The 16,379-nt window shown below is 50.4% G+C and overlaps 1 protein-coding gene across 3 annotated transcripts in view; it reads left to right on the forward strand.

Moving 5' to 3' along the window:
* LOC137414179 (gamma-2-syntrophin-like) overlaps positions 1-16,379 on the forward strand; it is a 492,304-nt gene that overhangs the window by 434,325 nt on the left and 41,600 nt on the right. For all 3 annotated transcript variants that reach the window (XM_078786810.1, XM_078786808.1, XM_078786809.1), the window contains one exon: positions 4,742-4,871. In XM_078786810.1, coding sequence (XP_078642936.1) covers positions 4,742-4,871 — 130 coding nt within the window. The remainder of the gene's footprint in view (positions 1-4,741; positions 4,872-16,379) is intronic.

Genomic DNA, 16,379 nt, shown 5'->3' on the forward strand with positions numbered 1-16,379 from the left:
GGACAGACATTTGGTGAATTATAGTAAGATTAAGAAACTCTGAAACCGATTAACGATACTTCTGAAACTATACACTTCTGTATTAAGAAACCTGGGCTTAATTTGTCTGAAGCGGTCCGAAAGTGAAGTATAACGCCGAAGGCCTATACATACCGTACCGTATTGTTGGAAGAGCCGTAACGCTGATGCTTTCGATATTTGATGGTCATTTTAACAATCGGTTTGTTTGTGTTTCACACTGAATGAAAAACGTAAAGGTAGAGCATGCCGATTGTGATATATGACAGGATCGACTATATGTTTGGCATGAACGAAATATAAATCAACATGGCGGTGTGTGGAGAGTCAGCCGCTGCACGGCCGTAATGACATCAGACGTAATCACATCACCCTGTCATGTGCCCAGATTCTCAGCTCTGATTGGTATACGTTTGAGAGGGCATACATACATACATACAGACGGACAAACACTGTTTTAAACGGCTCTGCCCGATGGGCTACGCCGTAAAAATGTGTTGAGCTTTTTAATGAAAAAGATGTATTGATCTCATCCTTTCTTGATGTTACGTCATTTGGAATAATTTGTGGAACAAACATAATCGAGTTAATGTTTCAGGAAACCACTAGCCATGCCTACCTGTTACTTTGTGGGTTTAATAAAAAAACTTATTGTCTATCTATCTGTGATTCTCAAAGAGGATGTAAAATTAAGTGAAACACAAAAAAGGATCTTTAATAAAACGTTGTTGTTGTAGTTGTTACTGTTTCATCATAGCTGAGGTTGTAGTTTGTGTACTCCTTCCATGTATACTGTATTATATATATTTAAATATATATTGTTATGTGTATGGGGGTAGGTAATGAAATACTGTAGTCGAGGTAGAATTGTATTGTGTAGCGTGCTCCGTATGCCGTGAAGCCATCTCAATGTACAGTATTTAAGTTAGGACTGGATGTCCATGTATGGGTTATGTGTCTCCATGTGATGGGTGGAGCTATGCTAATTAGCTAGGGCATATGGATAAATTCCCAGTGTGTAATTGCCCTTGTGATTTTTTCCTTCGTTCTTATAAAGCACACTCGTTTAGCCATGCAACCGGCCCATGATTAAAATAACATAATCGCGACGGTACCCAGACACTACGACACCACCCAGCCAAAACTTTTCCATGGGCGCCAAGTGTGGCCGTAAGGCCATGCCCCGAAGGACCTGTGACTGCCCCAAATCATCGTGGAGACCGGAGCTGAATACCAGCTAACGCACCACACCATTTATTTTTACTTTTGTTTTTCCTCTTGTGTTGTAATTGTGTCTGAGTGGAGGATCCTCATTTAGGAATTAAATTTTACCGCACATTCCTTTTGTTATCCTGGAATGTATTTTCATTAAACCCATTACTTATTGCATTTCTTTGTCGTGCCTGTCTTGTGCGTTTATTTGTCAGTGGGGATCGGATAACTCCCCCCCTCCCCCATGTCGCGTCCGTCCGTGCAAATAAGACGAGGGAACTCCGTTCCCCTCGCGTGCTGAAGAGATATCACCGCCATAGTTTTGGGTAAACGCCTCGGAGTTAAAGCTCGTTTTGGTCATCAGTCACTCTGAGGTCTTCACTACAGGGTAGATGCGACAACTGTTGTCGAGGAGTGAGATTCTAACCCTCCGGAAGGAAAAAAACAACTGGTGTCAGGTAGTGGGATTCGGACCCGGTGGACACTCGGTTAGACACTGAGTCAGACCCCTCTGAGTGCAAATTGCACTCAGCATTTGGACTCAAAATTTTTAATGGTTGTCTTTCTCTCATCATGGGGAAAGTGATCGTAGTGACCGGGGTGTCAAAGGTTTTTATTTGATTGGTGTCGGGAAGAGTGCAAGGCAGCATGGTGCTAAATTGAATTTTTTTTTTGTCTGAGGTAAAATTGAGCTCGCTTGGGAAAACTGCTTTGTCAGCACATATTGCGGACGTGAATGAAATGGCAGAGCAGATGGAGGGTCCCGAAGAACAAGAAAGCGGGCTGGGGGTAGGGTTTGATGAGGGTAGTATTGGAGCTTCCCCCGTCCCAAGCGTTCGAACTCCTTCCCCCATAATGTCGGAGTCTGAGATGCCGGGAACAGCTGCGATGCCTGACCAGGTCTGGATACAAATGTTAATGGAACAAATGAAGGGAGTGAGTGACAAAATTGATGGATTGGTGGGTAATATGAAGGAAATGAGTGATGATATGAGGGGATTGAAGGGAGATATGAAGGGAATTGGTAGGTGATTGGAGGAAGAAATGAAGGGAATGAATGAACAATTGGAAGAACAAACAAATGAAATGAGGGGAGTGAACGAGCGATTGGAAAACAAAATTAATGCCCAAACGAACAAAATTGATGGAATGGGGGAAAAAATTGAGGAAAGAACACAAGAACTGGGGGAACAAATTGACAAAGTAGTGGGGGATGTGATAGCATTGAAAATTGAAGAGGGTGAAACCCAGGCTGATACAATTGGGGCACAGGAGAGGGGATGTTCGAAAGTAAATAAGGGATGTTTAACTGAAAATGACCTGGAAGGCTGTTGGACCTGTGTGGATGCCAGAATGCACCAGCAGGGAGAGGAATTGCAATTTGTGCAGCACCAGGGCGGTGGTTCAGCAGAAGAGGTAAAGGAATTGGAGGTCCGTGTTATGGAACCTGACCCGGTGTTGATAGATAAAGACCTGTTGGGGCCACAATTGGTTGGGGATGAAATTAATGATTTGACACAGGAGCAAATGTCAAAATTAATGATTTGACAAATGAATGAGACAAGCAGGCAGGATCCCTCTTTGTTTTGCTCGCTACACCCTACTTCTCCGCAGGGCACCACCGTCAACCAACATCTCCTCCTTCCACATTGCAAAAAGTCCCAAAGCCCCGACAGGTCTCCTCACCAGCGCACCCGAAACCAAAGCGTCCACTCGCGACAAGAACCAGAGAGAGAGAGAGAGAGAGAGATGGCGAGAGAGAGAGAGAGATGGCGAGAGAGAGAGATGGCGAGAGAGAGAGATGGCGAGAGAGAGAGATGGCGAGAGAGAGAGATGGCGAGAGAGAGAGATGGCGAGAGAGAGAGAGATGGCGAGAGAGAGAGAGATGGCGAGAGAGAGAGAGAGATGGCGAGAGAGAGAGATGGCGAGAGAGAGAGATGGCGAGAGAGAGAGATGGCGAGAGAGAGAGATGGCGAGAGAGAGAGATGGCGAGAGAGAGAGATGGCGAGAGAGAGAGATGGCGAGAGAGAGAGATGGCGAGAGAGAGAGATGGCGAGAGAGAGAGATGGCGAGAGAGAGAGATGGCGAGAGAGAGATGGCGAGAGAGATGGCGAGAGAGAGAGAGAGATGGCGAGAGAGAGAGAGAGAGATGGCGAGAGAGAGAGATGGCGAGAGAGAGATGGCGAGACACGGCGAGACATGTCTTTTTGCCTTTTCCCGAATGTTCCACGCTCACGTCACACTCTCTGTCCAATCACCGAGCACTACTCAATCACGAAGGCCGGGGCGTGGCCTCCCTGTTACGATACGTGAGGGGGGGGGGGGAGGGGGGGGAGGCTGAGTCTAATCTTTCTTTGGGAATGTTTGGATGACGTCGAAGGCCGTGCGGCGGGGCTTGCATGCCGATCGGCAAATGTGCTGGGTGTTGGTTAGCCCTAGCGGCGTTGTGAGCGAATGAGTCCATTTACCATACGATTGTTGTAGTTATTGTGGCCGCTCTTTGTGATGCAATAACAACGAAGGGAAAATCACAGGGCAATTACACACTGGGGTTTATCTTTAAGCCCTACCTAATTAGCATAGCTCTACCCCTCGTATGGAGACACATATACGATCTTACCAGGACAGTCGGCCTAACTGAATATACTTCAAGGTGGGTTCTTCTTCTTCGCGACACTCGGAGCATTCTAAACCTACACGATTCTATCTCGACTAAGGTATTTCATCCCTACCCCAAAAACATAACAATTTAGTAGTGGTCATGTGGGGAGTGAACTAATTTGCTGCAATGGACCTTTCAAGCAGCCCTTCTGGAGATGTGGAGAAACATTTCTGAAATAAAGTCGTTTTGGGATTATGCATGGGTCAAAGGTCAAAATCGGTCACAAAACTAAAGGTTTTGGCTTCTAAATCATTTATATTTAAACCAATGCAGACATGATCTGGGACAAAACCTCACCACAGCCCCTCCGATATTTATTAACCCCTTAATTTTTCCTGTTTCCTCACTTCCTCCCTAAACTCTTTTTCTGAGTTTACCTTTTCCTACATTTCCTGGATGATTTCTCCCACTGTCAGCTCTACCTTTCTCTTCCAAGAGCCTTGTTGCTCTAAAAATTTGTATTGTTTATATTTCGGCAGTGCTTACAGAAGTTGTCTTTATTTATGTCTAATCATGTCTCTTGAAGTTTCTCCAGCTGCATGTGTTGTGTCTAATGTCATTACAGCACATGCCCTACAAATGTGTCACCAATAAGTGGCCACTCAAAGTAGCTGATTGTCGAAACATTATAACTCTTCAAGCAGAATTAAGTTGGAACAACTGGTGGATGAAAACAACATCTACTGTTTGTGTGTCTTGATAAAGTAGTGACCAAGCATAATATCATGCCATAACCCCCATCTTTGTTTGTAATTTCCTTTCAAAGTGCCATGGTTCAACAAACTAGATGAATACCGAAGTTGACCTTTCACAAGAACAAACAGATTTGTATATCGCTCACCTTTCCAGGCCCAACGCATTTGAGGTGGTTGCCATGGACGGCGTAAGCTCGGGAGTGCTCCAGTGCTGTTCCATGCACGAGTGCGGGGAATGGTTGGGGGCCGTTTCACAGGTCATCGCTGAACTGGTCATTCAACACGTACGTACGTTTGTTTTCAATGTGAAAGGCCGTCAGTGACACCTCCATTTTGTTCGAACTTGGTGCTGTCATAGTCCTCATACCGTTCTATGAAGGTTTGCATTTGTTTGTCATGGCAGTTGGAAGATCAAAGAGCCGATGAATGAATTGCTGTGTCTGAGTAGTCAAATTCTTTCCTGCTCTGATGTTTTTCAATCCTTTACTGTGTTTGATTCCCACATCCCAACTTTATATGCAATGTTTCAAATTACTGTCCTTATGTATCTTTAAACTTGCTTCCGTTCCGTTGTACTCCTTCTATTCATGCTCCCATGGTATTAGGCCAAACATCTTTCACCATGATCACATGATACGCTCTGCATTATTAGGAGGGTGCGGTACAACAAATGTTTTGGAGGAGTATCCTGAAAAATAACGATTTAATATTTCTGGCAATGGTTATGACAAAATGGTCCTTAAAGCTGAAACCATCACAACATAATTGACAGTAGCTGCTAAGACTTTCTTAAGTGAGGGGACATCAAACACCTTACACCAACTTGCTTGATAAAGATACTGATTGATCATAACTGTCTAGACTGAGCTGAACGAATAGAATCAATCACATGTGAAATTTATTGACACATTTCCAAGATATTACTTAACATCTTACCTAATCACATGATGCCATCTGACCTACGTACTGCACATGCATCTCCATTTGCAAATGAACAAAATGTGCGCTTTCCTTTGCCTAAACGTAACTACAGTTGAAAAGAAATCACAAATCTATAAAAAGGCATTCACATTTTTTGTCAGACCTAGAATGTTGTACATATATCACACGTAGAGCCCAAAACGAATCGGAATGAGCTGGGAAAACACATCTACGTACGAAGGAAATAGAAGGTGCATCCTGCAATAAATTGGTCATGTGGCCAAGGGCCGACGGTGTCAAGCATGGAGAGTTCTTCAGCGGGGACATTGCATGACATATTTGCGAGGGAAAAAAACAAAAGATAGAGGTGAGTGATGGAAGCTAAAGAAAGTGGAGGGAGTGTATGGGCTGTTCCATGCATCTCTCCGCCAAGCGAAGTCTACCTTACAATCTAAGGTATGCTGATGGTACGGAAGAGCAATGCATCAGTGGGCTTGGAGTCAGGTGGTTATCGGTGAGGCACTTGTCTGCAAAAGGCTACAATAACTACATTGTCTTTTCTAACATCAAGCGGGATGAGCTCGTGTTTCTTGTTAGTTGAAGACCAGTCTAGTTAAAAACGTTAGACCTGAGGCTTTGACCACACAACAATTTATATTGGTTCGATCTGCCTTTCTCCTCATGTATCATGGCCTATGCAGAGCATTGGTGCTGCCGAAGCAGTTGCTAGGCTACAATCCTGGTCTGGTCGCCACTCCGACACAGGAAGTCAGGGCAGGAATTTGTAATATGGCCATGGTGCTGGCAATAGCTCACCTACTCTTCGCGAAGGACACCGTGACATCTTTAACATCCACCAACTAATGCCGGCAGACGAGATGCCCAGTTTAACGTCCATCTGAGGGATGGCACACACATTTATGAATCACCCTGCCTGTGAAACAGAGGGATGCCAGTTTATAGCTACATCGGGATTCAAACCCAGGAACACAGATTCCATCCAAACAACATTCAGCATACATGTAAATTGAACCCTAAACATCGAAATAATAGTGTTGTAAACAGAATTGCCGAGGATGTCAGACGTTTGAGGTCACCACCCAACTACCACCTCCAAGGGTATACCTACGAGGACGAAGCTGTGGTCTCCCTATAGTGTGGGTGCAAAAACATCCGTCGTCTTCGGTAAGGATTTTGGAGCATCCATCCAAGGACGGCTCATTCATGCAGTCCCTTTTTCATCACAAGGCAACAAATTCCTGCAACAACTTCACCTGGAGGGGAGTTAAGCACCGTCGAGTCTACATGCCAACGTAAACACCAAGATGGCGCACCCAACGATCTGCAAGTTTGTGGGAAAGATGATGATTATGAGGTAATAGTGTACGTGCGCTCCTGAGTAGGAGTGCCCTTTGTGAACCCCAAACACCTCGCTGGTGACCGACCTGCAGCCACCATCGCAACATTCATGTCGTTCACTAATCCTGCCTATTACAGCGACCTTTCCAATTTGTATTTCTGCTTCTGGGAATGAATGAGCCTGGTGTTGGCTTAGCGGTTAGGGTGCCGGCTTGGGATTCTAGGATCCTGGGTTCGAATCCCGGTCGATCGCTAAATTAACACCAGGGGGGTTGACTCAGCCTGACCACCCTTCCGAGGTCGGCAAATTGAGTACCAGCTTGCTGGGATGAATGATCCCAGTGTGTACCCCGGCTTAGAATAGGTACACCGTATCCCTGCGCATCGTAAGAGGCGACCAAGGGTTGGTGCCAGGAAGGGCATCCGGCCATAAAAACATTGCCTCAAACAGGGAACCATGATTGTCATGGGACCCGCAAGGCTAACCCCCGCTCTAGCGGGGAAAATCGTCTTAAAACGATCATTCATTCATTTTAGTGTACATGGATAAGTCCCAAGTAAATTATGCTGTACATGACGTGCTTTGTAGACAGTATACAACTTAACAGTCACACACCCAACCTGTCCACCAAGTATCATCCGAATCTGTCCATAGCCTTTTGAGACATTCTGCTCACAGAAAAAACAAAGATGACTACATAACCTACGTCCACCTTCGGTGGCAGAGGTAACAAACAAATCTGTGATTGAAGAACATGTACCACCATGTACATCTTGCGTACCATTTGTAGAGTCGCCTGTGTGAAAGAGGCCACAAGTGTAGCGCACCATTTTTCAATCGTCCTGTACCAGGTTGTCGACACTTTTTCCTTGATGAAGCCCCACAAAGAGTTGGCTGGAGGCGTTAGATCTGGACTACATGGTGGCCATGGGAGAGGATCTGGTGATGTTGATCTGCATCCATTCCATCTTTGAGGGAACTTATCATTGGGATAGTACCGAAAATGCGACACAAAATGTGCAGGTGCACCGACTTGTTGAAACCAGACACTTTCAGCTATTCACACGTGATACCAGCCAGTGTCTCAACTCGTAAGCTAGGCCATTCACTGGTCCATCATAAATGGGGAAGGGAGGGTAGGAGGAATCAGCTTTGGAGACCATTTTACCCGCAGAGCAGGGGTTGACCTTTTTCGGGCACCGTGGTCTCCTCTTTGAAGCATTTTGGCAGGTTGGTGGCCGGCCAATCAGACCGCCTGGGCATGACGGCATGCGCGGTGATGATGGAGACGCTGGACAGGGAGGCTCGCCCAGGGAGCCGGAACCAGGAGGTCTCCTTGGTCATCGTGGGACTGTTGATCTTCCTGGTACTCCTGGTCCTTGGGGAATAGATGGCTCACCGGGTCCCACGGGACAACTGGGACCTCAGGGTGAACCTGGATGCCTGCCAAATGTTTTGTCGTCGGATGCCCTTCCTGTTAGTTCACCTCTTGTTAGTTCACCTCTTGTTAGTTCACCTCTTGTGACACACAGGGAACCCTCTTAGTTCACCTCTTGTGACACACAGGGAATTACCAGTGAACTGGTACTCAATTTGCCAACGTCAGAAGGATGACAGGCTGAGTCAACCCTCCTGACGTTAATTCTTGACCGGGATTCGAGCCCAGGATCCTAGGATCCCAAGCCAGCACCCTAGCCGCTAAGCCAACACCAGGCCTGGAGGGTAGGAGGGGTAATATAAATTTAGCAGGGGTAAAGCGACTTTCAGGCCACCCCGTACGTTTGAAGGGCTGATGCCAAAACAGAAACGGTCATACTTTGAACACATCATGCGTGATAAAAAACCAGAACCACCTTTAGAGGCCATTTTTCCCCACAGAGCAGGGGTTGGCCTTTTTTGGGCACCGTGGTCCCCTTTTTGAAGCAATGTTTTATGGCCGGATGCCCTTCCTGACGCCAACCCTGTTAGTCGCCTCTTGCGACACGCAGGGAATTACCAGTGAACTGGTACTCAATTTGCCGACCTCGGAAGGATGACAGGCTGAGTCAGAACACATCATGGGTGCAGAAAACGAATTTCTGTGGAAGTCAATCCTGCTTTGTATTGTTGAGGGAAGAAGAGGAAGAGGCAGACTGTGTATGCGTTGGATGGATGTGAATGGGGTAAAGACTGCAACCAACCTTTGGGAAGCAGTGCAGGATAGGGATGTTTCGAGAAATCTGATCATGATTGTCACCAGAAGTTGGACACGACTCAACGGAACTAGGTATACTAGAAAAGGCTGATCACAGTGTGAGATAAATTCATCAATCGTAACTGCTCGGCCATTTTTGCAAAAGGGTCACAGAGAGGGTCATTCGGACAATAATTGGCAATTCTGTCTCACAAAAGTTTGCTTCAAATATTCAGCTACTGAAGATTCTTTGGAACCTTCACTTGGTGATCCTTCAGCAGAAACTCCATCAGGGTTACAAATTTAAAAACTGCTTTATAACAAGTTCAAATCCTCTGGCTTTTCCAATTGCATCGCAACCTTTGCGCACACTACTGGATTGATAATAATGAGAGCTGGAGCCATGGCTTTGTCACCAGTAACCACACCATGTCACATGATGCACATCTCTAACTCTCGGGCCAAGGTAGAGAATCAATCATTACTCCATATTTACCTACATCTCCGGTACCACAGTGTCCCAAAAGTCCTTGTGCAACTTTGAACTTTTACAACTTTTGATGTACATATGATAGAAACGAACTATAACTGCTGCATGCAAGTATAATTCATAGTTTTTACTCAATACAGTTAAAAATTATAGACATCAACGTAACCGCCATATTTTATAATACATCGTTATTCAAAACATCACTCAAGACCCACCTGTTCAGCACTGCATTCAACATTCAACCCACAGCATTTAACCCCTGACTATCACTTCTCCTTCTCCCTCCTTTTGCTTTAAATATTTCCCTATTGATTCTTGTCTTTTTGCACTTGTTGTTTTCATGTTTTGTTATGCATTATGTTTTGCACTCTGTCAAAGCGCCTTTGGGCTTCATGAAAAGCGCTATACAAAATAAATGAATTATTATTATTATTATTATTATTCGATTTCCAACCTTTTGAAACCATTCTCCAGTTGCTGCCGAGTAATTTCATGAATTGCATTTGTGATCGTAGCTCTAATTTCTTCCAAAGAATGTGGTTTTGATGAGTAAACAACAGTTTTACATGTCCCCATAAAATGTTGTCCAATGGGGACAGTCATGGGAACAAGGTGGCCAAGCAATTGGTCCACGTCGACCGATCCACTTGTCTGGGAAGACACCATTAAATAGACATCACACATTCGAAGCACAGTGGCAGAGGGCTCGTCTTGCTGGTTCAAGGTGATATGTGAAATATTTCATCATCGTAGTTCGGAAACCAAATGCAGTAATTGCATTTCGTTTCCGAACTACGCTTGACTTTACCACTGATGTAGAAGTTGCCTCTTCAGAAAATATCAACTTGTCCAAGAAACCCAGGGGAATTGTGGATTTAACAACAACACTAATGACCACATTAACGTCAACAAAACTTCATGTCATTTACAGTTTGTTTCTATCATATGAATATCAAAAGTTATAAAGTTCAAAGTTGCACAATGACTTTAGGGACACCCTGAATTTTGTAAACTTTTTTTTGTGGCTCCATGATCTACCATATAAAACAAAATGTCAGTTTGTGTGTTTATACAGATGTCTGTCCACCTTCATAAGGCTAGGTTTTAAAGGCCAATATTTTACACCAATGTGTGTTCACTACGGTCTATTTTTGAGGATAAAACAAACTCGAAAAACATTTTCCATAAAAGAGTAATTATGTCACTTCTATTGGAATTGTAGACGGTGGCTTGCAAACCGAGCCTCAAGGGCGGTGTACAGAAGCGTTTTATAAAATAACAATAAATACAAGGTGCAGAGTGGTGAAATTCGCTGCATTTGATGTGCAACATGTGCAGCGTAAAATGAGTGTTCATTTACATCTGTACGATGTCTTATTTATGGGATATTTCCCACCACAAAGCCAGAAGGCCACTCAAGGTGGGGGCTACACAAAGAAAACAAAAGCAGAACAACCAGCCCCTTGGATGTAAAAATTTGTAAAATGTAAAAATTCGTCTCTTCACAATAAAAAGGGCTGGTAGGGGTTAACTATTCTGCTTCGAGACAACAGTCTGACAAATCTCACACTCTTACTATGTCTCTCCGAAAAGATCGACTGGTCAACCCTCCCATCTACTTTCTCAACAATCCTCTCCAATAAGTTCTGTCGCTCAAGCTTTTGGGTCTCACTATCTGCCATGATCTTTCTTGGGAAAACCACATTTCCAAGCGGGCCTCCAAAGCCAGTCGCCGACTGGGCATCCTCCGTCGTGCGAAGTCCTTCCTCGGCACACCTGAGCTCCTCACCACATACAAGGCTTTCATCCGCAGCTCAATGGAATACTGTTCTCCCCTATGGGCCGGTGCTCCTGCCTCACACCTGGCTCGTCTTCACGCTGTTGAAACCAAAGCTTTCAGAATCATTGGAATCTCCCGTGACGAAGCTATCTCCAAGGGCCTTTCACTCACTCACCACAGACAGGTAGGTGGTCTTTCTGTCCTCTACCGACTCCTCTCCGGCCTTGCTCACCCAGCTCTCTCTGTGCTTTGTCCCCTAAATATTCCTACAGGTCGCACAAGATCTGCCAGCAACCCTCTGGTGGTTAAACTGCCGAAATCTCGGCTCTCTGCTCACCTTCACTCTTTCATTCCTCTTTTCTCCCGCCTCTGGAACAAACTCCCACACTCCCTTCAATCCCACTCCTCCCTCCAGGTCTTTAAAACAGCTGTTCACCACCATCTCTTATCTTTCCCCATCCAAAACCTTGATCTTTTCTATCCCCACTAATTCACCCCAGATCCACCTTGTTTGAAATTCCAACTTCTTTCCTGGAAGTCCCGGCAGTGTCCATATGTTTTATACCTCTCCCACCCCCACCCCTTCCCATGCCTCCCCCCCAAAGCCCTCTCCCTCCCACAGATCTCTCGATGTCCCTGCTCTCAGATGTTGTGTTTGTGTTCCTCCCCCTCTCGCCCCATCTTGTCTACCGCTCCCCATGTTATATGTTTTTATGTGTCGGTTTGTCTTTCTGTGTGATTAATGTTAGCTCTTTCACGAGCCTCGATCTTGTATACAACAAAAAAAAAAAGAAAAAAAAAAAGTCCTCTTCCTCATTATATATTATATATGTCAAATAAATAAAGAAGATATTGTAACGGTTACCGCTCGATGCACACAATCGCCTTGCACCGGCCAGAACACAGCCAGACGCGCCTCTCCCGGGCATGCCCGGACTCACTGTTCCCGGGCACGCCCGAACCTCCCGGGCATGCCCGCTATCGCCTTTCCAGGGCTCGCCCAGAGCGTCCGGGCATGCCCGCTATCGCCTTTCCAGGGCTCGCCCAGAGCGTCCGGGCATGCCCGCTATCGCCTTTCCAGGGCTCGCCCAGAGCGTCCGGGCATGCCCGCTCTCGCCTTTCCAGTGCTCATTCAGAGCGCCCGGGCACGCCCAGCCTCGACTTGCCAGGCCGCAGCCAAACATGCCCGGGCAGGTCCAGACTCGCCTTTCCAAGGCTCGCCCTTGACACCCGGGCATGCCCGGTATAGCTTTTGCCGGATAAACTTCCCGACATAAATGTGTATATATATTGCTGCCCGATAAACGGGCTTTTGTCAGAATACCTGAGCTGTTTTGTTTCAATAAAGCAACTCGGACGAATTCCGCCTTTGGTCGCATCACTTCTTTCGACTCGCGTTGGAGCGCAGCTCCTTCACTGGTGACCTACCGACGTGGACACGGCAGTGACTCTTAAACTGCCTACCTTCTGGGAGGCTCACGCGGCTGTTTGGTTCGCCCAGGCGGACTCCCAGTTCGCCCTGCGAGGCATCACCGCGGACGACACCCGCTTCCACCACGTCGTGGCAGCGCTCGGTTCCGCCACTGCGGCCCGCGCCCTGAGCCTCCTCGAGCACCCGCCGGCTGCCGACAAGTATGACACGCTGAAGACGCTCCTCCTCGACGCTTTCGCCCTCTCACCGGCGGCACGCGCACGGCGCCTGCTCGACCTGCCCGAGCTCGGCGACACACGCCCGTCCGAGCGCATGGACTATATGCTCTCGTTGCTCGGTGAGCACTCTCCGGATTTTCTGTTCCGCGAGTTGTTCCTTCGCCAGCTGCCTCACCCGGTACGCCTCGCCCTGGCAGGCACGTCGATCACCGATCCCCGCGCCCTCGCCAGGGAAGCCGATAAGATCTCCTCGGCGGGCCAACACATCGGCGCGGCTACCTGGAGCCTGCCGCCGTCCGAGGCGACGCCCACGACGCCCGAGCGCCCTGCGCGGTTGGAGGCCGAACTGCCGGTGAAACTGGCGGCCGCCACGCCGCACCGACCGCTTCCGACACGACGGCCGGGGCCTCCACCTGACCAGGCGTGGTGTTATTACCACGCCAGGTTTGGACACAAGGCTCGGACGTGCCGACCCCCGTGCACTTTCGGCAAGTCGGGAAACGGCCGGGCCGGCGTTCATTCCCAGCCATGAGCGCCGGCCACTCGGGCAACTTGCTTTTTATTCGGGACAAAGCGTCCGGGCGACGTTTCCTTTGTGACACCAGCGCCCAACTGAGCGTCATACCCGCCTCCGAGCAGGACAGGCGGGGCGCCGTTTGCGGCCCCTCTTTGGTCGCTGCTAATGGCTCGGCCATACGCACTTTCGGCCCGTGCAACGTCACCCTCTGCTTCGGCAGCCAGCGCTTTCAGTGGACCTTTGTGACCGCCTGCGTCCCCATGGCTTTGCTGGGCGCCGACTTCCTCTGCACGCACGGGCTGCTGGTCGACGTCAAACGTCGTCGCCTTGTCAACGCCGAGACCTTCAGCTCCCTGGCGTGCATGATGAGCAGCTCCGCGCCGACCGAACTGGCGTGCATCCTCCCGACGGCGAACGAGTTCGCTCGCCTGCTCTCCGGAATTCCCGGCCCTCACATGGCCGACGTTTTCAGCCGTCGCAGTGCGGCATGGGATCGAGCACCACATACCCACTACGGGCCCGCCGGTCTACGCCAGGGCCCGCCGCCTCGACCCGGCCAAGCTCGCCGTGGCAAAGGCCGAGTTCGACGCGTTGGAGCACCTCGGCATCGTGCGGCGCTCCAATAGCGCGTGGGCCTCACCACTGCACATCGTGCCAAAGCCGGGGGGCGGATGGCGCCCGTGTGGCAACTACCGCCGCCTCAACGACGCTACCACCCCCGACAGGTACCCGTTCCCGCACATCCAGGACTTTTCCGCCCGTTTGGCGGGACGGGTCATATTTTCCAAAATTGACCTGATACGGGGATACCACCAGGTACCTGTCCGGGCGGCCGACGTCCCGAAGACGGCCGTCATCACGCCGTTCGGCCTGTTCGAATTTCTGAGGATGCCGTTTGGCCTCAAGAACGCGGCCCAGGCGTTCCAGCGCTTAATGGACGGTGTGCTGCGCGACCTGCCATTTCTTTTCGTCTATCTGGACGACATCCTCGTCGCCAGCACGTCCCACGCCGAGCACCTCCTCCACCTCCGAACACTGTTCGGTCGCCTCAGTGAGCACGGCTTAATTGTCAACCCGGCCAAATGCCACTTCGGCACGATGACCGTTGACTTTTTGGGCCACCGCATCACCAAGACCGGGGCCGTGCCGCTGCCGACCAAGGTCGAGGCCATCACCACGTTCCCGCGTCCCCGTTCCATCAAGGCCCTACAAGAGTTCCTCGGCATGGTGAATTTTTATCACCGATTCGTGCCCCGCACTGCTCAGCTCATGCAGCCCCTTTACGAGGCCCTCCGGGGCAAGCCGGCCAAGCATGACATCGTTTGGTCCGCGGCCATGGACGCGGCCTTCGCGAGCCAAAACGGGCCCTCGCCGACGCAACGCTGCTGGCTCACCCGGTGCTCAACGCGCCCATCGCCCTCACTACGGACGCCTCCAACTACGCGGTGGGCGCCGTCCATGAACAATGGGTGGACGGGGTTTGGCAGCCACTCGCTTTTTTCAGCCGGCAGCTCCGGCCGAACGAGTAAAAATACAGCACGTTCGACCGCGAGCTGCTCGGTCTATTCCTGGCCGTTCGCCATTTCCGACACTTCCTGGAGGGCCGCCCATTCATGGCTTTCGTCGACCACAAGCCATTGGTCTACGCAATGGCCAAGGTCACGGAGCCGTGGTCGGCCCGCCAGCAGCGCCACCTCTCCGCCGTGTCGGAATTCACCACGGACATCCGGCACGTCGCCGGCAAAGACAACGCTGTGGCCGACTGTCTTTCTCGGGCCAGCGCGAACGCGGTCCACCTCGGCGTGGACTTCGCGCTCACGGCGGCCGACCAGACCACCGACACCTCGGTGCAGGCCCTCCGGGCGGCGGACACGGGCCTCCGCCTGGCCGACATCCCCTTTGCGGGCACTGTCCTGCTCTGCGACGTCTCCCAGGGCCAGCCTCACCCCATCGTGCCCGTTTCCTGGCAGCGCCGCATCTTCGCCTCCATCCACGGCCTTTCTCACCCGGGCCGGAAAGCTTCTCAGAAGCTGGTGTCGGCGCGTTTCGTCTGGCACGGCCTTCGACGGAACGTCCGCGACTGGGCCAACGCCTGCACGGCCTGCCAGCGGGCCAAGGTCCACCGCCACACCCAGGCCCCGCTGGCACCTTTCACCGTGCCTGCACGGCGTTTCGACCACGTCCACGTGGACCTGGTGGGTCCCCTGCCCCCATCGCAGGGGTTCACCCACCTGCTCACCATGGTGGACAGGACCACCAGGTGGTCGGAGGCCGTGCCCCTCACCTCCACCACCACCGCCGACGTGGCGCAGGCGTTCATCGCCACCTGGGTCGCGCGCTTCGGCGCACCGGCGGACATATCGTCCGACCGCGGCCCACAGTTCACGTCCGAACTTTGGGGCGCGGTCGCCCGCTCGTTGGGGGTCACGCTGCACCGCACCACGGCCTACCACTCCCAAGCCAACGGGTTGTGCGAGCGGTTTCACCGCTCCATGAAGGCCGCACTCATGGCCGGCCTTCAGGACGACGGTTGGACCGACCGGCTGCCGTGGGTCCTTTTGGGGCTCCGCACGGCCCCCAAGGAGGACCTCCGGGCGTCCGCCGCCGAGCTCGTCTACGGCCAGCCGCTCCGCGTCCCGGGCGAGTTTGTGCCCGATGCTACCAGTCCCTGGTCCGCCGCACACCAGCGCTCGGACCTCCAGGAGGCCGCCCGCCGATTTGCCCCCGTGCCAACGTCCCGCCACGGTGGCCCCCAGTCCTACGTCCCACCGGCGCTTCGCACAGTGGAGTACGTCTTTGTGCGTCATGACGTGCACCGGGGGCCACTCCGGCCGCCGTACGACGGGCCCTTCCGGGTCCTGCGACGGGGCGACAAGTCCTTTGTCGTCGACGTTGGCGGCC

This window comes from Myxine glutinosa, chromosome 11, assembly GCF_964187855.1.
Source record: "Myxine glutinosa chromosome 11, kmMyxGlut1.1, whole genome shotgun sequence".
Lineage (NCBI taxonomy): Eukaryota > Metazoa > Chordata > Myxini > Myxiniformes > Myxinidae > Myxine > Myxine glutinosa.